Here is a 20,646-nt window from a genome sequence, read left to right as displayed (position 1 = left end):
CTCTACTCGGCTTGCCTCGCGTTCACTATAGCGTAGCATGAAAAACCCAATTTACTACCACGCCTACTACTTTTTCTATTGAGATAATTTCAAAAACCTTTCCTGGGGTTTTTGATAATTTCACTGGCCTCCCCTAAAATTTATAAAATTATATTTATCTCCCGTAATAGAGTTATGGACCCAGTAACTTACCTCATATGAGGGGAAATTACTCACATAACTTAAGACATTAATTATGTCTTATTAGAAACTAATATCTAACTATTAAGTCATTAAAGTAGTAATTAATTATTAGTAACTAATTAATGAAAATAATTGTTGAGAATTTCTTTAATGATGAATAATGACTTACAATTAAAAAATAATGCTAATTAATATATCAAATTGCGCTATTTTGTGATTGACAGAACCTGATGATGACTAGAAATTAGTTATCCACAATGCGATAATAAGAGTTTTGATTGAAGAAAAAAAAACACATGGCAAAAAAATGTTATCCATGAGAAAATTTTCTTTAAAACTCTTAAAATTGTGATAGTTGTAAAACAATTTCATGGAAGTAAATGAGAAAGAAGGGAAAATAAAGGTAAAATTCAAAATATTTTTATGTTCAAAATCACAAGAATCATAACAAAACTCATATTAAGAGAGATGACGAGTCTAATTTGATGAATCTCGTGATCATTAGTGTAGTTTTGTTATTTATTTGTATTGTCAAATGTGTTGAATGTGAGCTTTTTGAGTACTGAAACATGTGTGTTAATTATTTCTAATTTTTAATTATCTTTGTTATTTTACTAATACAACTTATATACATACATAAGGGGTATTTATGAAATAAAAGTTTTATCTGTCTTCTTAAAGTATTTTGTTAATGCTATTTTTTTTATTTGAACTAATTTTGTTACCAAAACCTTAATCTTATGGGATGTTTGTGTAACTTTGTAAATCTCAAAAGAGACTAGTGAAATTGTTAGAAACCTCATAGAAGATTTTTGAAATTATTCCTTTTCTATTTATTACTCTTCTTCACCTTCTAGCAATATTTCAACTCTCCCAAACATCCCTTCAAAAAAAATTAATAATAAGTTATTATCGACAAAAGTTTTCATGTGCAAGTGCACAAAAAGCCATTAGATAATTCTACAATATCCATATAATGAAATAAGGTTTAAGCTTGGAATTGAAGTTGCAAGAGTGTATGAGCAATCTCATGTGTCTCACATAAGCAAGAAGTTACATTATCAAGTATGGCATTAGAAGGAATAGCCTAAACAAATTTGCCAAATTTAGAACATCAATTTTGCACCTTTTATGTGTACCTAAAAATGATTTCAAATGTCATGTGCCAATCACACATAATGATTACCAATTACACTAATAACCTGTATATTCTAAAGTAGCACCAAAACAATTCAAGTCTTGTTTTTCATGCCACCTCTTTACTTCATCAAAGTGCGATCTGAATTAACTTTTCTCCTAAGGGAAGCAAGTGTAATTTCTTGAACCTAAAAGGTATGTTGATGCAATTACTACGTACTTTAAGGGAGGTTTGAAAAATATTCCAAATGATTTCTCATACTAGTTCGTGTTTTTTCCTTTTATTTTTTTTGTGAAAATTTTTTTATTTTAAGAAAGTGGGGACTCAGTTATAAGACGCGCCGGGTGGGCGAATTCGTGAAAAAGAGAGCGGAGAGAAAGGTGCGGAGGGAGGCTTGTGTTTCGCGTGTAATGGTGAGAGTGAGACGGCTTGTTTTGGCTTTTGGGGAATAATTGCGTGTAGGGGGGCAAGTTAGCCTTAGTCTAACGTTTACGTCTGTAATGCTGACTAAAATAAAATTGAAATTCTTGTTTTTTCTCTTTTTATTTTTCATTTGTTTATATGTTGTATTTGTTGAATATTATTTTGTTTTGACTGCTTTCCCCGAAAATTTATTTCAAGCAACATTGCACAAAATTTTTTTAAAAATTTTATTCATAAAACCCCAAAAATTAAAAAAAATGGAAAAAAAAAACATAAAAGAAGGTTCTGATTCCTGACTTATGAAGTGGGGAATGGCGCGGGCTGTGTACTTACGGAATTGACTTGCTCGGCTGCAGGTTCAGGCCACCGGTCAGGGTAAGGGTAAAGCCTAAGTTGTTTTTGGTTACTACTCTGCTGCTACTACTCACTTCCCCCATGAGTACAACGCTGTTACCGTTACGTTCATGCTACACCTCACGAGTGTATGATCATTATTTTTGTCCGTTTTGTTCCTTTATTTATAAATAAGTAATCAATAAGGAGGTCCTCCTCCAGGTATTATTATTATTATTATTATTATTATTATTAAGGGCATGATTGTACTCCCTCCGTCCCACTTTGATACTCTTATTTTCTTTTTTTCGTCTGTCCCAAATTGTAGTCCACTTTCTAATTGAAGAATGTAGTTGTATTTTAATTTTCCTAAAATACCCTTATTCAATGTAAGTTGTTGTTACTATAAACCTACCCCATTTAATGAAAGTTGATTCTTTTTTTACCATCAATTCAAGTTCCCATAAAGTTGTACTCTAATTAATGTGAGGGTATTTTAGGAAAATAGCTACCTAATTGTTCCAACAAAGTTAACTACTTTTTATTAAACTGTGTGAAAAAAGAACTAAAACTATCAAAATGGGACGGAGGGAATAGTATTATTGTATTACTGCCATCGTGCACAAATTTGGCGTAATTCCCATCCACTTACTTACAAGTCAGTGTTTTGGTTGAAATAGATGGTAAAAGTGATTGCTTAATTGACTCAGCTCCTTGATTAAGAAGCATTTATTACTGTTCTCCAATTTCATAGTTAGATTAAATGCTCAAGTTATTCAGCCAGTTCTACAAAAAACACTACTGCATCAGTTCCCAAGGTAGATAGACGTGTTCGTAGAACAATCTTAAAAAAAAAAAAAACAGAGTTATTAACTAAATTTATTTTTACGATGAGAATAATATTTTTATACTAACTAGACCAAAGGGATATTCTGACACATCTTTTAAATTTATTTCATCATAATTAGGATTCAAACCCTCATTCTACCGTCCGAAAAGGGACTTTGGCCGCCACTCCGTGATGGAGTTTTTAACTGAATGCATATTTAGAACTTTTCATATGGAAAAATGGCCATCCGGAAGGAGCAAAATGGTGTTCGAAAAAAAAAATGGTGCAATCAGATAGAGAGGATGAGAGTCCGGTCCTTTTTTCGGAGCTAGATTTGTGAAAAAGAAATAAAAAAGTATTTTATGCTAAGCTTTTTGAAGTCTCATGGTTTGAATGAATTAATGATGGGATAATTATAGAAGAGAAAGAAAGCGCAAGTATAATGTGTTATTTCTTCTGGTATCAAACCGTTCAACGAATTCTTTTTTTTTTCGGAAGCAAGTGCACTACTATTCTAATAACGAACTCCAGCCCAGTAATTAAAGGTGGTTGGTATGGTGAAATAGACCGAGATCAATGAATTGGGTAAAGCAATCGGGCAGAATGCAAGATGCAAAGCACGTGACTTCTTTCCTTATTCTTTATTTTTTAAATTCCCCCAAACCGAATCAACAGGCATGAATTTGACAATATTGATATCACGAATAAGGTGAGAGATGAAACGAAATGCTACTAATTAAGTAGATGCACTAGCTCTCGGGATGCAGCTCACCTAGTCGCGTCGTCTGTCTTTACAGCATCAACTACGGTTCGACTCTCTTCGAATTAACGTATTAGGCATCTTAAGGGGCCGACCCTGCTCAGTCGCAGGGGTTAATCTGGGTGATTCTAAAATACCCCCGTGTCTATAAAAAAAAAAAAAAAAAGTAGATGCTACAATACTAGTAGTACTTGAAAAAAATCCGCCAGTAATTCATGGAAATTGATATATACCCATATAGAGGAGAGAAAGACGGGTCTAGACTCTAAAGCAAGGTAGCACACAGAATTGAAATGTGGATTGGAGGAGACAATTGACCCGTACCCCCCTACCTTACCTACCTTCTTGAAATAAGTTTGGCTTCTATTGTTTGGAAGTCGTTAGCCCTTGTGATGCAAGCATGCTAATTGCTAGCTGCCCCATTTTCATTTTGGAACCGTCCCCCCCTTTTGTTGTGGTCAGTACACTTTATCTTGGCTGCGAGGTAACTCCATTTTTTTTATTTTTGGGGTCAAACAAATAAATCTAAGGATAATTTCAAAACCTCCCCTGAAGTTGCACTAGCCTCTCTCTCGAAGTTTTAAAGTTTTCAGAAACCTCCCGTAAATAAAACAAGTCAACTTGCAACACGTCAAGCCGAATTCGGAAAAATAAATAATAAAAAATTAGATTAAAATTAGAGAAGACAATAATGTGATTTTAGAATTGCCCCTCACATGTTACATTAGTTATAAAAGCATAAATTGTTATTGAAACAAAGTCAACAATGAGGAGATGCATGTGCAAATGCAAAGCATCAATCTCAAACATCTACAACTACTTGCACGGCTCTCTTTGTAATAGCTACTTTCGGGATGTTTATATAACAGTAGCAATAAGCAATTGGAGAGCAAATTCCAGAGAGTTTAGATTCAGGAATTGGGATGAAATCGCTACAAATATAATAAGAAAACCAGAACTAGAATGATAAAACATGATCTTTTCAAGCCTTTGAAAAGGCTTGAACAAATATTGCAGTTGTAATCGCAAGTTAGAAAATTTTTTTAACTCTAAACTATGATTATTTAGAAATTGGCACCATTTTTCTCTTGGTAAATTAGAAATATTTTTTTAGTTTTAAACTATGTTTATTTCTAATTATTAGGTTAATTACTGATTTAATCGATTAAATCTACATAGTTGCGAAATGCCTTGTAGGCCATAAGGTTACTACAGTCATTTCACCGAGCCTAATGTAAGCATAGGGATCCAATTTTATGATAGGGGAGGTTTCTAAAAAATTTTAAACATTGGGGAGACTTGTGCAATTGTTAGAAACTTCAGGAGAGGTTTATGAAATTATCCCATAAATCTATCCATCATCTCTTTGGGCACTATACATACGTGTCCGTACACTGACAAGGATGCAAAGATCAGTTGGACTCACCAATTAGACCGCAAGCACCCTGCCCTCTGATTACGGCGTCTGGGCGCTATTCTCCCTTTTTTGTTTGGCCGGCTGAGTAATCAGCTTGGGTCTGATTGCTCCCATCTTTTTTCTTTTTTTTTTGACGACAGTTTTCTTTTCCTTCATTTTTTTTTTTAAATTTTTTTTTTGAAACCCATTAATGGTATCGGTAAAAGATGCTTGGAAGTACAAGTTTACTTTTCTTTGTTTTGCTAAATAGATTGAAATATTCTAGATTAAGTTCCCATTGTCAGAGTCCTAACACAGAACAATAGAAGTGATGGGATGGGACGGGACGGGAGCTCAGAGAACCCAGATGCGCAATGCAAAATGTCTCCATTTTCCGGCCACAGTACATTACATCAGAGATGAACCCGGTGCAGTCCCAGTTCTGTGGCCGCTTCTGGACCGTCGTCTCGTCGATCTTCACAAGCAATTCATCATGATCCGACGAGACCCTTGTGCCTGGCGTAGGAAATTAGAAATAGGAAAATGCAAGCACAAGCAATTCCAGTGAGGATGACCACCTGGATAAAAGGATATTACCAAATTAATACTAGACGATGAGATGCGATCGATCACATGCTAGCTAGTCTGAAGAGAGATGTACAGGCGGTACCTACCCATTTGAACATATAGCCGTGATCCTCTTTCCATGTATAAGGGATATTCATCCCAAAAATGGCAGCCACCAAGGAGTACATCGATAAACACACCGTGCCAGAACTCAGGAATAACTCCAGCTGCAGTCACCACAGAAACTGCAATCAGATGAGAACCACTTCCATATGCCATGCTTACCTTCTTGTAGTACAAATTTTGCATATGGTACCTGAATCAGCTGATTCCGGTGGTTATCGAGCTGCATCAACAGATCCATTGTCAATATATGTCCTACAACCTACATGACATGCTACATACACACTACTATAATCAAAATCACCTCCAACTATTCTATTCTACTGCAAAATTATTACCTGAATGTTAATATAGTCCTCGGTGTCGTCGATGTACTCCCTCAACTGCAAAAGAAAACTCATTTCTTAGTGTTTAATCTATCGTACAAGCTCTTACATAATCCATCTCTCTGCACCTATCCAAGTGATTTAACTTCTCCCCTTCCCCCCCCTCCCCAAAACAAAAAGTGTATATAACCTTATGATAAAGGGAAAGATGGAAGAAAGATATTCATTAATCAATGGGATTCATGTTACATAAGTAAGAATTGCACTTACTGTGGACAACTTATTCATCGTGCTCTCTATCTGCATGAAGTAAGCCTGCAAATACACTTCATGCATTCAGCACATGAATAGAGAGAGAGAGTAGTTTAATTAAAAGGTGAAATGCGGTCACAGCTTACACATAACCTCGAGCAACATTTCAAGTTCTTCAACATCATTTTCTGTTGACTGAGTAGTAAAACCACTCGTCCTACTAGCTTTAGATATCTTCGAACAAAGTGTTGGAGAGGCAGGGAACCAATTTGGAATCCCTTGACCTTGACCGCTCGCTGGTGAAGAAACTCCGCCTAGTTTCCTTGACAAGTACAGGTCTGCCATATCATCATCGTCATCTAAAAGTTGCTCCAGTTCATCCCTGACCTGGATATAAATATTCTCGTACCGGTGAGACCCAAACACAGCAGTCACCAGGTCAAAAAATTTTATCCAAGCGGAATATTTGGCATAATAGAAAGCTAAATAAAGCCCTTTTTTTTCCGACCTATTTGCATAGTCACTAGCATTTCTACCACATGGAATATCTATAGACTAACCGCAATGACAAACATAGATGATGGCAGAGAATTATGTGCTTTTTGATAGGAATGCCAAGTAGCATTATCTCAAATGCAACTCTAGACGTCAGAATGGTAATCAATGACATGTGGGGACAAACAGGGCAGCTGGAAATGAATTTGAACCCAGGAATGGAAAGAAAATTTCAGACACCCATGCAAGCCCAGTACAGCTCCTTATAATATTCGGGTTAGAGATAGGGTGAAGACTGAGAAAGCGAAAACATGCTTACTTTCTGAACTCGACTGGTCAACCTTGTCATAGCACTCTTCAGTTTCCTCACACGGTCCAGATTGCGGCTACTTATCTGCAAGATAATAATAATGTCATTTTTTTTCTACATTGATCAGAATGCTATTTAATGTTTGTAGCATGCCGCATAGATAATAGATCTCTAGACATTGATCAGAATGTAGTTATGTAACCCCTAGAACATTACATTCCAAATTGCACGAGAACCAGAAAAGCCACACAACAGTTATTGGAAGTTCAACAGGGTAACCAATTAATGATTTCTTTTCTTGACTTAATGAGAATATCCCATGATCCAGTCAAGTGCAAGGACTTAATAATCAACTACATGGCCCATTATTGATAACAGTAGGGTCATGTCTTTCTAACCGTAGAAATTCCAATATATATTCGTGAAAAGACAAGAAGTAAATAGAAGTTGAACTCTCATAGTCAAGAAATCTTCTTGTTCCGTATAACATTCGAAGCTACAAACAGCTTTTTAGTAGTATATCATTTGCTCACCTTGGATGTCAGCTCATCTAAAGCTGGGTAAGCAGCAGTCTCCAGTTCTCTGGTACGCGCATCAAGGAAACTACAGATGCCTTCTAGTGCTACTTCTAAGGCACGAAATTCAAACGGGAACTCTAGAAATTACAGTAAATATCAATAATGACTCCACAGAAATCATTGAAATAATTCCCAAATAGGATGCAAAAGGAAAAATAATAAAATATCAACAAATTAATATTTTTAAATACTATCTTCACTTCTTGAAAACTGCAAGAATTTTTTTTAAAAAAAACTAGCTAGATAAGCAGCCTGGCAGTTTTATTGTTATATGACCTGATCACAATATCATATCAAGTTTTGAAAAGAAAGAAAAGAGTTATCGTAGTACCAGTTTCAGCATCAGTTTCAACTTCGTTGCGCATTTCAGGGCGGTCATCATCTTCTCCTTCCCCTCGGCAAACAGCCATAGGCAATCTTCTTTGAAGTTCTTCCACAATAGGCACCACATTATCATCCAGCGGGTCACGTAGCAATACCTACCAAACATTTCAACTGCAGCTTTTCACTTCCTTTGTTCTAGAGGAAGTCTCATGCTTACATTATGGTTAGTGATGTTTTGGCCAGCATATGGGACCGGACGTGGCCAAAAAGACTGATTCAACGAGGGAAATCTAAGTTGGGCACTTTCTAAAAATGGAACAGAATTTCAAGCTCACAAGAGATGAGGCAGCTAGCAGAGCACCCCCCATATGATGTTTAGATGCTAAGTGCTCTTTTAAATAAAGAATCCAAGTATGTCAAATCTAAATAGTTAGAGAAAATTGATTACCTCTTCGGTTGTAATAATTGCTTTGATGTGCTGCGAAAGAAAGTTGAAGAGTTGGGCATCAGAAATAGAAGCCAGTAGCACGTTATATCAGTAGGATTGATCCCAATTCCTAAACACCACTGTTGCAAAACATAGAAAAAGAGAGAGGGAGTGAGAGAGAGAAATTTACCTCCAAATTGAGAACAATAGCCTTTTCCCTGCCTAGAATAGTAGAAGGGTAAGACAGCATGGGATCCAGAATTCGAAGATCTCTGGCGTTAATTGGAACTCTTCTCATGATAGACTGCCTATCCAAATCCAGAATAGTTCCCTCTCCGCTGCTGTCCAACAGCATCCAACTCCTGGAAACACCAGTTTTCTTCTTTATAGTATCCACCGGCACAACAGTGCCACCGTCCTGAGCCATAGCCCACTCAAGTCTCAACCAATGATATACATAATCCCAAATAATCGAGAGAAACTGTGAGGAGAATCAAGACGAAATATTGCTGATATGTTGGGTGGGGGAATTGTCTGGGTGGTCAAAAGGAGCCATTGATGGTAGTGTTTAGCTATAAAGGGAGGTCCCCCAAATTATAGAGAAAATTTTACTTAGTTTGCCAGTAGTAGATGAGTTGTTGTCACTTTGCATGGTTTGGGTGAGTGGAGAAGAAAAGTTTTACGGACGCACTGGCGGGGAATAGACTTGCAACGAGACAACAAAAGAATAACCGTCGACACGCCTTGGGTTCCTTTGGAGTGGATGATTTGGAGAGAAAAGAAAGGGAAAGCAGAGAAAGTGAACATTTCCTTCGTTTGTTGGTTTTAATTAGGAAAGAATAGAAGAGAAATGGAAGGATTCAAGAGGATAAATAGTAAGTAAAATTTTTCCTCTCAAATTGGAGAGAAATGGAGAGAAAGTTTGAGAAAGCTTATGAAAGTTTTTTAAAATATCTATTTTATCCTTAAAAATGTCTTAAGCAAATATTTAATAACTTTTATATCCAAAATCATTCCACTAATTCTCAAAATTTCCAAATAATATAACAATCCCTTCTCTTCTTTCTCTTCTCTCATAACTTAAGTTTTCCCTTCTTCTCTTTTCTATCCTAAATCCCAAACTTAGCCTAAATTATGTCGTGGAGGGCAATGCTTTTAAACTCATATTGGAAAACTCTGATTGGGAGAGTGAATCGAAAAATCTTTTCAGTTGAATACTGGTTCAAAGATTTAATAATTTTTTAAAATTTATTTTAGTATTAAAATTTTAAATAAAAATAAATTATTTATTTTAGAAAATAAAAATTTAATAAAAACTTGTTAAATCTCCTGATTTTTTATCGATTCAACTGATTTTTTAGATTATTCATTGAACCAGATCGAAGGCACACCCTATCCAATTTTCAAAACATTAATGAAGAGTGACTCCAACCGATCACCTTTGGATTGTGATATTTGAGATTTGAGGTTTTCTCTTTTGTTCGAGGGCACGCCATAGGAACAGCAGCAGGAGGGGGCAAGGACAGCTCAAGAGAATGTCTAGTACAACAACCTTATTAATTCCCCTATTGGATTGGGATTCAAATCCTCAGCAATCACATATGCAATTGTGGCATGCGGTTGATGACAATAGATGAGACAATGGCCTTGTTTTTAGTTGCTTTAGATTTTTTCAAATCTTATTATAAAGTTGGTTATAGACAATAATTAAAAATAGCAAAAACTACTCTTTGGGTGATTATAGATTTTAGTTTTTTTAGTTATTAAAAAATCTATAATTAGAATACAAAAGGGGTTGAGAATATCAACAAAAATTGATTATTCAAAATCAAAATCTATAATCAGTCAGAACAAGCCCATTGACAGTTTAAATTGACGGAATTAAATGTAAAATACAAATTTCAATGGGTCAAAAATGAACTGTTGTATTTATTACATGCTGCTAAGGCGGCTTGAGGTTTTCTTCGGCCCTTTCCAATTCACGCCATATGAGCGGATAGGGCCTGGTCGGTCCCATTTGAATGGAGGGGCGAAGAGCCTGTTCTGAGTTTCATCAATCTGGGCCTTCAAGAGGCTAAGCATTTGTTGGTTTTGTAAAATGCAAGCGGATTCGACTTTTGGGCCTCTTCCAAATTCTCAGATATCCGTAATTCTTTCTTCTTTTATTGAATAAAACTAATTGATGAATTTTACTTACTCGCAAATATTCTCCGGCAAGTACCATAAAATAGCATTCCAAGGGCCCGGTGGTCACCACCAAGCCTTTAAAAGTCTTGGTAGTGTGGTTGCCTCCTTTAAAAAATTGTCACAATGTGTGACGGTTTTAATTGGTCATCGAACCCAATGAAGTCTTTACTCACATCGAATCTTCCTCCCCCTCTCCCTTCCCCCAGATTAGGTTGCGACAGGAAAAAAAAAAGAGAACTTGTTTCAATTTCTCTAGTACATAGGGGAAAAAAAAATGGACCGGCTGCATCTCCAATAGTAGTTCGAACTTGTTTTTTGTAACCTGTTAATCCAGAAACCATCTAGTTTGCGATACAGAAGTCATTAATTGTGGTCGCATAGCCACAATTTGACATACCTAAGACTGACGTAATTAGTAAGTAAGAGAATGGGGACCCAAAAGTAAAATAGGGAGAGAGCATTATAAAGATCCATGTTTGTTAGTGTGTGTTTCTTGTAATCCTGAAGTCAATATCTAATTATGGACCGTTTGAGTGTGCGTGTGTGTATCATTTTATTCGAGCCAACTCCGGAATTGCTGCTAGTGCGGCAACCTTTGGGTCCAAATAGTAGTTGAGAATTAGAAAATGTAAGTTGGAAAACAATAATGTGTATTGTTCTGAATCTCAAGTTCTTCACTTTTCCCCGTGTATAAAGTTTGCAATTTTCTCTTCAAAGAAAAAAAGATTTAATTATAAAGTTTGCAATTCGTAGTTCGAGGGAGCAAGATCCTGAAGAATGAGCCAACGCAGCAACAGCGTATAGAGCCTTGGCGGCCGGCTAAAGCCGCGATTTAATTATTTCTTTCACACTTTTCCCAAGTCTTTGTTTTTTTTGTTGGACACAATATACCTACATGTACTCTGTACTATGAGAGGACCTGAAGATATTTAAGAAAAATTCGGAGAAAATTGAATCATCACTAAAATTTATCTGGATTTGCTTGAGAAAATTTGTCTGAATTTTGAAAATGTGGATAGAGAGATATGATTCTTTAATCTACACCTAAATTGAGTTTTAAAACTTTTTTTATGATTAACTACCGTAGAAGTAGTTGGTTTAATGCGACTATGCCAGAGACCACCGGATCATGGTGATGAATGTTCATTTATTCTTCCACATGTTTAGTTCTGCGTGATTAGCTAAAAAAACAGTCCAGCATTTTTTTTTTGATATGCAGAAGGCCGTTCTCTCTTTTTTTTTTTTTGAGAAAAGGAAAAGTACAGAAGGCCTTAAATTCATATAATCCTAGCCAATCATCATCGCCTGGCAAATAGTGAAGGGGAAGCATAAGAATTAGGGAAGTAGTGACAAGTGAAAACAATCCAGATGTGATGGTCTAACAGACATGTCACATTTTCATAGCCAACCAAAAGGCGAAAGCTCCCCAATGGGTATTTAATTAGGTAGCTCGACTTGTAAAAGTCTGAGCAGTGTTTTTTATATAAATATAAAAAAAAAAAATTTGAAATGACAAATCAATTGCGTGAACAAGTGTCACGTGAGATTGAGAGCCAATTAGATTAACACTCAAACTCGTAATGATTGAGGACTCACTAGCGGAATCGAGGTGGTGGAGGCAGGTCAACCTTTTGATTAATTATACTCCGGAAATAGTGCGAGAAGAGTGCAACTAATTGTGGGTCCCGGTATCGCACTTCCTAAACATGTGATTGCTCAGAGACCTTAATCAATTCGCAGCTTTTAACTGTTTCTATGCCCTGTGATGCTCATAAATGCGTGGACAACAACGGCCTTTTCTTTTCTTTTTTTTTCCTTCTTCCAAAAAAATTTAATTAAAAAAAAAAACAAAATAAAGCATCTCGTGCATATGCATCGCGGCTGAACCATGCTTGAAGCCATCGCAGAACCAGAGCTAAGGATTTGGGAGGGTAAGATTTATAATAAAAAAAATTGAGTAGCCCCTGAAGTGTTATTTTCGTTGTTCATTTTTAGCCTCCATCCATTTTTTGTCTCCAAATGATTTTTGAATAATTAAAAGTGCATAAGTTAAGCACTTCTAGTCATTCTGGACACAACTCCAATTGGAATCAAAGGGCATTGTTGTTTAACATCTGCCCTTTTCCTTTTTCTCCATTTCATGCATCCCATCGAAAATCAAGTAAATTATTCTAAAGTTTAGTTTGCATAAGGGGTGTCAATTGGACGCTTATGAGGTGTTATATATATTTTTTATACAATTAAAACTAAGTAAAAAAAAAAGTATTCAAATGCAAGCCAAAAAAAATGTGTTTTTGTCCTTTAATATGATAATTTTAGTAAAATGAACGCTTACTAGCAGGCAAAATAATAGTGGAACAACTATAGATTTAATTAGCATAGATGTCACAAACTTATGAGAATTTTGAGAAACCGTCTCTTTTAAGTTAGTTCCATAATCAAATAGCTTAACAAGTAATAAGGTGTGTCTAAAGGATGTTCATAGGGTAATGACACTCGCACGTTAAAATGAATTTCGGACGTTGATATTTTTAAAAATTAATATTAATTAGGAAAAACATATAAATGTAATATAATAATAGTTAGCGTGTGAATTTACGTGATATGTTATGTATCATTTAAAAAAGTTCCAAATAATATGAGACGGATATGGTTGAGGTAATGATGAGAATCATTCTATTATGCATTACAAATTTGGAAATGTATAAAGGAAAACTAGCCTTGTTTGGATTGCTTGTTTCCGTCGGAAAATATTGTCGTTTTCCGTGATCACATTTTCCTATCACATTTTTCTCTCACATATATCAAATCGCAACAGTAATTTTTCCATGAAAAATCACAAAAAATACAATCCAAACACAATCACAGTTAATCTCCGACATTAATTACAAAAAATATATGAAAGCGAAAGAAGAAAAATCGTCCATAATCTGACATTTGATGAGGAATTAAAGTAATATAATAAATGCAGCATCCATGATGTCCCACTGTGCCCCATCATGTCCATACTCATGGTATCATTATTCCCATTTCTCCAAGCAATAGCAAAAACGGACGCCAGGAGGGTTCTCACCCGGGAAGGAGAAGGTATATAAGACAATTCTAAAGTCCAACTGCTTACTGCCAATGAAAACCCAAATCCGCCCGCCCCTATAAGTAAGTTAAAAAATTAAAACAAAATCTTCAAACTCATTCCTTTCCTCCTTTGCATTCACGAACATGGCACCTCCTCTCTCTCCACCTTCTCCGCGTTCCATCTGATATTTTTCTCTGTTCTTTTTTTTTTTTTTTCAAGAAAAAAACTGCAAACACAAACAGACCGTACTAGTCTAAATATTATCTTTACCTTAGCGATCCACAGAATTATTGAATACACGAGAAAAACCCCAGTCCTTCTCCTCTTTAACGTCTTCTTCAACCGCTACTTGACAGCAGTGATCATTGTGCTCGACGATCTTATCATTAAAGTAGCAGTAGAAATAATTTTCCAATGTTCGGGTTTAATTACGTTTGCTGATATTGATGAAGCATTTTCGTCGATGCTCGAGGATTTTGATCCTCTCCTTGCTCGTCGTTACTGTCTTCATTCCAATCGGTTTACTTTCTCATCGACTGAAGCACCTCAACGCCGACGGTGATTATCATTCTTTTCATACTTAATTACTAGCGGTTTTTTTTTTTTTTTTGATGTAGAAATACGTAAATAGAGATTTAGTCTCGGCTTGTCTTAATGATTTCTATGCTTTGTTGTAGCTTCCGGAGGATTTGAAGATTTGTCGATAATTGTATGTATACTCCTTTCTTTGTTTTTTATCTCCTTCTGCAATAACATTTTCTTGAGACAAAATAATTTACTAATTTTGGAGGAAAGTAAGAGGAAAACATCACTGGAAGCATAAAAGGAGTCTCCTCTGTCAAGTAGATTAGGTTCCATTTTTGTTTCTAATATTTATTGTTGTAAGGCAGGAAAGGAGACTTGGTGGAGCGGAATTTCTATTCTTATATATCCTGAGATTCTCTGCCAAATTAATTGGAACTAATTTTATTAATTTAGTCGCGAGAGTTTGATTTTTCTTAGGCGAGAGGAGATTTGCTAAATTGAACTAACTTTCCTTCTTCATATGTATTTTCTGAACACTTGTAAAAGGAAATACCAACGTCATAGGCTTATTTAAAAGGAAATCAAGGATAATTTACAGATTTTGATCCTTTTTTCACTGCGAATATTTTCTCAGCAGCTTTTCTCCGTGGGTAATGAAACATATGCTGTTCTTTTATCATTCCTCAAATTGTGATTAAATATATTTTTTTGTTCTTTTATTATTCATCTTGTTCAGAAACACAGGACAGAGGCTCAAAAACTTAGTGCAATTAAAGAGGTAGTCGTTGCTGAACGGATGTGCTTTTTACTTTAATTTACTTTCTGTACTTTCTTCTGCAAATTTTTTACACGGAGACTATTTACTTTCGTGGCTTAGGATGACAATGAATTTGTTAAAGTGCCAGTTCAAGAGGTTTACAAATACTCAGATCATATTTCTGCTGTTAGTTTGAGCTCTCCTGGCGAGAACAATAGTCTTAGTGATCCAGGAAATGGTGTAGGTGTCACTTATTTGTCAGAAAGAAATGGTTGGTACTGCTGAATTTTCTTCTACTTGTTTTTTGTTCTCTAATTGCTTCTTTTGGATCAATGTGCTTATGTTATGGTCACATTTCAAGTTCAGGAACCAGTGATGAAGCAAAAGAAGATTATCATCAAAGTCAAGAGGAGAAGTCACTGTCAGGAGTTAAGGTATTATATCTGCTTGATATCAACTGGCATAAATCTATAAAGCTATTACTTGGAGTGTGGAGTTTCTGTCATATTTCTGTTGGATACAGGGACAGCTAATACCGAGTAAATCTCCGATGATGTGTTTAAGTTTCAATAGTTTAGCAGAATGAGTTCTTACTGCTGCTGCTGCCTTTTTTTTTTTTGGGGGTGGGGGTGTTAGAAACAAGTGTACGGATTGTTCTGAATGTTTTGGCTATACATGTGCCATTGGAAAGATTTTTGTTCTTACTCCTGTTATTGATCCAGGTGTCTCTTGAAGTTGTCCACTCTGCACATTTCATTAGTTACATAGATGTACTTTTGTATTTTTTGGGTCAAAGGAGAGGCATACATGTTTTTTCACTCAAGTTAAAAGCTGGTCATCACCTTGTTTTCTTGAGTTAAAAGTTTTGACAACATTTGCTCTACGAGTTATATAAAAACTGGATTTATTAGTTTTCAAACAGCTTAGTTGTGCTTTCTGTCCTTTTTAAACGACACGTAATTTCTGATTCTCATGAACTGCTAAGATATCTGGAGCGTTTTCTGTTATATATATATATATATTAAAATGAGGAGTTTTCTGTGCTTTGTATGTTGTTTTTTCAGTGGTTGACGGGCGGATGACGGAATGGAGTTGTGTGTGGATTTATCATATGAGTTTATGTATTTGCTATTTTGGTTGAATAGAAGTGATTTGTGTTGAGATAATAAGCTTTCAAAATCAAGGACTGAACTCTCCTATGTAATTTCTTCTATATTTTATCCAACTTCCTTTTATCTGCTCTATATTCGATAAGAAATTCCTTTTTTCTCATCAAGCAAAAAGAGACAGCTTTCGGCAACAACTTGTTTTACTCCTTGCTCTCTACTTATCTGTGTGGTTGCTTTTTTGTAGGATCGATCAACACCAACAAGGATCCAACAACATCAGACTGTTCAAGTCGGTTCTCGAAGGGTACATGATGAGAAGGTGAAACAGATGAAAGACCAGGTGATTAGGGCTAAGGCATACCTAACCTTTGCTCCGCCCAATAGCAACTCTCATTTTATAAAAGAGTTGAAATTGCGAATTAAGGAGTCGGAAAGAGCAATTGGTGATTCCACCAAGGATTCTGATTTGTCTAAGAGGTAAATATTGAATTCCTTTATTATTTCTTTGGCCTTTTATTCCATTTATGGGAAATTTTATTTTTGATACAGCAGAAACCTTTTTGCTTATATTTCAGAAAAATAGACTAAAGCAAGGAATTGAATGCTACAAGAGTCAACCTGTATCATACTAGCCAAGCCATGTTGTAAAAATACAGCTAAAAAAACTATTCTTGGCAGAATATGCATTGATCAAAATTTTTATGTAATTAATATCCAAGTTGGATCGAACCTTCTGAGTTGATTCATCCAGATACCAATTGATGATCATGAGATACTCTGATTTTCCATGTCAACATGCTTATATTATTTATAGTGGATTGAAAATTACCTTAATCTTCTACTTTGTGGAGCTTTGTATATTAAAGTGGTATATATTTTAATTCTCAGCAATAAGCAGGCTAGTTGATATTGATTGTTAATCTCTGAAGTATCTAATCAGAAAACCACATGCTATCTTTTGAATGGGTGAAAGTGTTTTAATGCTTGGGTCATCTCAGGGCATTGCAGAAGATGAAAGCCATGGATGCTACCTTGCTAAAAGCAAGTCAGCTTTACCCTGATTGCTCTGCCATGGTGAAAAAACTCCGTGCCATGACTCACAATGCTGAAGAACAAGTTCTGACACTGAAGAATCAAACAACATTTCTTGTTCAGCTTGCTGGAAGGACTACCCCAAAGGGCCTGCACTGCCTCTCCATGCGGTTGACTGCTGAATATTTTAGCCTGCAGTCTGACGAGAGGGAGCTCCCTAACCAACATAAAGTCCATGATCCAAATCTCTTTCACTTTGCTGTTTTTTCAGACAATATTTTGGCTTCTGCAGTGGTTGTCAACTCAACTGTTTCAGTTGCTAGGGTGAGCTTTCGTGCGTCAAAAATTTTGTACAAGTAATCTTAGTTTGCTCAAAATGCATACATGCTCTGTCTCTCTCTCCCTCTCTCTCTCTCTGCACCACAGCCACACCTGCACCTACGTGGAGGCAAAAGAGAGGCTATCAGGCATAGAGTTGGTGCATTTTGAAAGGCAGAATGGGCATATCACTAAGGACATTTGCATCCTTGATCTCGTCATGAAGTTGTAGTTCTTCTAGTAGATGTTCCTTGGATGAATGCTTTAATCTAGGGTAGACAATTGTATTTCACCTTAAAGGCCATATTTCTTTATCTGATACTCTAGAGGTTGAATTTGGTCTCCAGTATAATTTGTTCTTAGTTAGCCTTTTTTATGTGAATTATTGTGTTGAATGAATCACCAAGGTGAGTTGTTTTTTCTAACGTGTGTTCATATTTAGCACTGCTTTTGTTGCTTGATTGTGGTATATGGTTGTATTATTTAAGGAACTTTTCTATTAGCAGGAAGAAATGGCACTGATGTTTGAGTGGAATCATCCAGTTATGATTTGTTGCTAATGTTTGGAAACTACTACTTTGTTATAGTTTATTGAGCAAATTGAATTTCATGTACTTTACAGGAACCAGAGAAGGTCGTTTTTCATGTAGTGACAGATTCTCTTAACCTCCCAGCAATGTCAATGTGGTTCCTGTTAAATCCTCCTGGGAAAGCAACAGTCCAGGTCCAGAATGTGGACAACTTTGAATGGTTATCGACCAGATATGGTGCTGTTTTGCAGAAGCAAGACTCCCTTGATTCAAGATATACTTCTGCGCTGAACCACCTTCGTTTTTATCTTCCAGATATTTTTCCTTTCCTGAAAAAGATTGTGCTTCTTGATCATGATGTGGTCGTGCAAAGGGATCTAACTGGTCTTTGGAGTTTAAACATGAAAGGTAAAGTTAATGCTGCTGTGGAGACTTGTCAGGAAGGCGAGCCTTCTTTCCGTAGGATGGACATGTATATTGACTTCACACATCCCCTGGTGGCCCAAAGGTTTGATGCAAATGCATGCACCTGGGCATTTGGGATGAACGTGTTTGATCTGCAAGTATGGAGGAAACGGAATTTAACTGGGGTCTATCACAAGTACCTGCATTTGGTAAGGAGATTCTGTGCTTCTTGTACTGTAGCTTGCTTATGGTTTTTGTTGGCTAATCATTCTTGTCAGACATGGTAGCTCGTGGACTATTCATCTTTAGTTACCCATCTCTCTCTCTCTGGGACATTAGTTCAATACATTTAACCTTCCTGCCCCCATTTGTCAACCGCACTCCCATTCCCTTTTGGCCACCAAAAGGTATACCCGGGAAAAGGACTTTGAGACTGCAGGCTGTTGGTATGGAAGGATCCAGACAATGTTGTTTTCTGTTCTTACATATGAATGAATATATTGTGATGTGGATATTTATGATATAGCACCAAATCTTAAGCACTTCTAACGCATGTATGGCTATTGTTGATGCAGGGAAACAAGAGGCCAGTGTTTAAAGCTGGTAGTTTGCCCATTGGTTGGATGACTTTCTACAAACAGACAACAGCTTTAGAGAAGAAATGGCACATTCTTGGGTTGGGTTACGATTCTGGTGTCAGGTTGAGTGACATTGAACAAGGAGCTGTTATTCATTTTGATGGAATAATGAAGCCATGGTTGGATATAGGTCTTGATAAGTACAAGCAGTTTTGGAAGCGCCACGTCCTGTACGATCATCCGTACCTCCAACAGTGCAACATCCATGCGTAACCGGATATCACACATTAAGTTCTGACCGTCTTTCTTAATCACGTGATTTGCTTCACAAAAGGATACAGGTCCCCAATTCTTTCTTAATTCTTTCATTTTAGCCTTGTAGATTTGAACTCTATTTTGTTTTTCCAGGCTATAATTTTAGAGAATTGAGAGTAGTTGAGCAATAATAGGATCCAAAATTTTTTTGTCTTGGACAACTTGTGTATATAGCTGATTCTTAAAACGATATCACGTTCATTGCTTCTGAATTTCGAGGCTTACACATTGTATACGCAATAATTTTCTGCCACTTTAATGCCTTCCCATTGAAGGATGAAATTCAACATTTTCTCTGCTGCTGAACAGGGCCACTGCATGATCAAGTAGATGCTATCGCGAAAACTATAGAACCTCGTGGAAACCCTATATTCTTGCAGAGTATATACATACATAATTAAAAAATACAGTTTCATTTCGAAAAAGGGCTATTGAATTAATTGAACAAGGAAACACGAAAGGAATTCAAGTGGAAACTGCAGCTACAGAAAAGAAATGCAAGCGCGTGATGGGTCAGAAAAGGAATGGTCAGTTCATAGCTGCATGTTGTTCAAGTAAAAGATGTTGTTGCCTTGCAAGATGACACGAGGCATTACAATTTAGATCACATAAGAAAGATTTTCTTCTTTTTGTTTACGAGTGGTGGTGGAACAAGTTCCAATAGAGTACCCAATCCAGAGGGGCTTTGGACTAGATGGATGTAACTAATTTGAGCATGGGCCTCAATGAGTGTAATCCCTAAATTTCCCATCAGAAAATGGGAATAGTTGGGTATGAATGAGATTTTATTGAGACCCATTATGACTCACAGGGGCTCAATGGATAATTAAGTCTACTGGGAAACAAGACAAGGTCTACCCATTCATAAACTAGGGGCAAAAAACCCCACATAAATGGTTTTTCCTAAATTTCTCTTCTTTTTTGGTATCCTTTTCCATTTGGTTCGTTGCTTCGGACCTTCAATAGGCACAAAATCGACGCGGGGATGTGCCTAGGTTTGGGATATGGCCGGGTGTGCCATGGACTCAAGGAAGTTCGGAACCGAAAGGCTGGATTCCTCCCAGCGTGCGCGTGTGTGTCCGTCATCCTTTTTTCAAACATTGATTGGGGTTCATCTTTTCAATTTTCCTTTTTGTTTTTATTTTTTGGCAAGTCGATTCGTGTTTTCATTTTACTTTTCCTGTTAAAATGACTTTTTATTTCATATATAAAACCATAATTTTTTTCAACATAGTAACAGATAATGTCACACGTGGCAAATTTTGGTTGGGTTTTTATAGATGAGGGGCTATCTGCGTATCCATGCTGTGTGGTTCAGCCGCGGGCAGACCTGTAAATGACAACCTGTTT

At 36.3% G+C, this 20,646-nt stretch overlaps 2 protein-coding genes across 4 annotated transcripts; one reads left to right on the top strand and one right to left on the bottom strand.

The window, feature by feature from the left end:
• Positions 1–5,298: 5,298 nt before the first annotated feature.
• Positions 5,299–9,112, bottom strand: LOC113782400 (magnesium transporter MRS2-I-like). 3 transcript variants are annotated; one of them, XM_027328294.1, is made up of 11 exons: positions 8,655–8,891; positions 8,486–8,515; positions 8,045–8,192; positions 7,669–7,790; positions 7,145–7,219; positions 6,484–6,717; positions 6,349–6,393; positions 6,091–6,135; positions 5,946–5,975; positions 5,737–5,856; positions 5,299–5,640 (listed from the first exon to the last, which is right to left on the bottom strand). In XM_027328294.1, exons 1-11 carry the CDS (start codon positions 8,889–8,891, stop codon positions 5,554–5,556), a joined length of 1,173 nt encoding a protein of 390 aa, XP_027184095.1. In that variant the 3' UTR covers positions 5,299–5,553. The 3 variants fall into 3 exon arrangements, 2 of the variants coding, with proteins under 2 accessions (XP_027184095.1, XP_027184097.1); XM_027328296.1 differs by having other exon boundaries at positions 5,299–5,578; XR_003469807.1 differs by lacking the exons at positions 5,299–5,640; positions 5,737–5,856 and having other exon boundaries at positions 5,941–5,975; positions 6,477–6,717; positions 8,655–9,112.
• Positions 9,113–13,855: 4,743 nt separating this feature from the next.
• On the top strand, positions 13,856–19,508 carry LOC113779996 (probable galacturonosyltransferase 6). Its single transcript, XM_027325849.1, has 9 exons — positions 13,856–14,285; positions 14,405–14,436; positions 14,989–15,030; positions 15,130–15,280; positions 15,376–15,443; positions 16,363–16,595; positions 17,117–17,474; positions 18,091–18,612; positions 18,979–19,508. Exons 1-9 carry the CDS (start codon positions 14,174–14,176, stop codon positions 19,252–19,254), a joined length of 1,794 nt encoding a protein of 597 aa, XP_027181650.1. The 5' UTR covers positions 13,856–14,173; the 3' UTR covers positions 19,255–19,508.
• Positions 19,509–20,646: the final 1,138 nt, after the last annotated feature.

This window comes from Coffea eugenioides, chromosome 1, assembly GCF_003713205.1.
Source record: "Coffea eugenioides isolate CCC68of chromosome 1, Ceug_1.0, whole genome shotgun sequence".
In the NCBI taxonomy this organism is placed as follows: Eukaryota; Viridiplantae; Streptophyta; class Magnoliopsida; order Gentianales; family Rubiaceae; genus Coffea; species Coffea eugenioides.
Note: the sequence above shows the minus strand (reverse complement) of the source record. Positions and strands in the feature narration are given on the sequence as shown.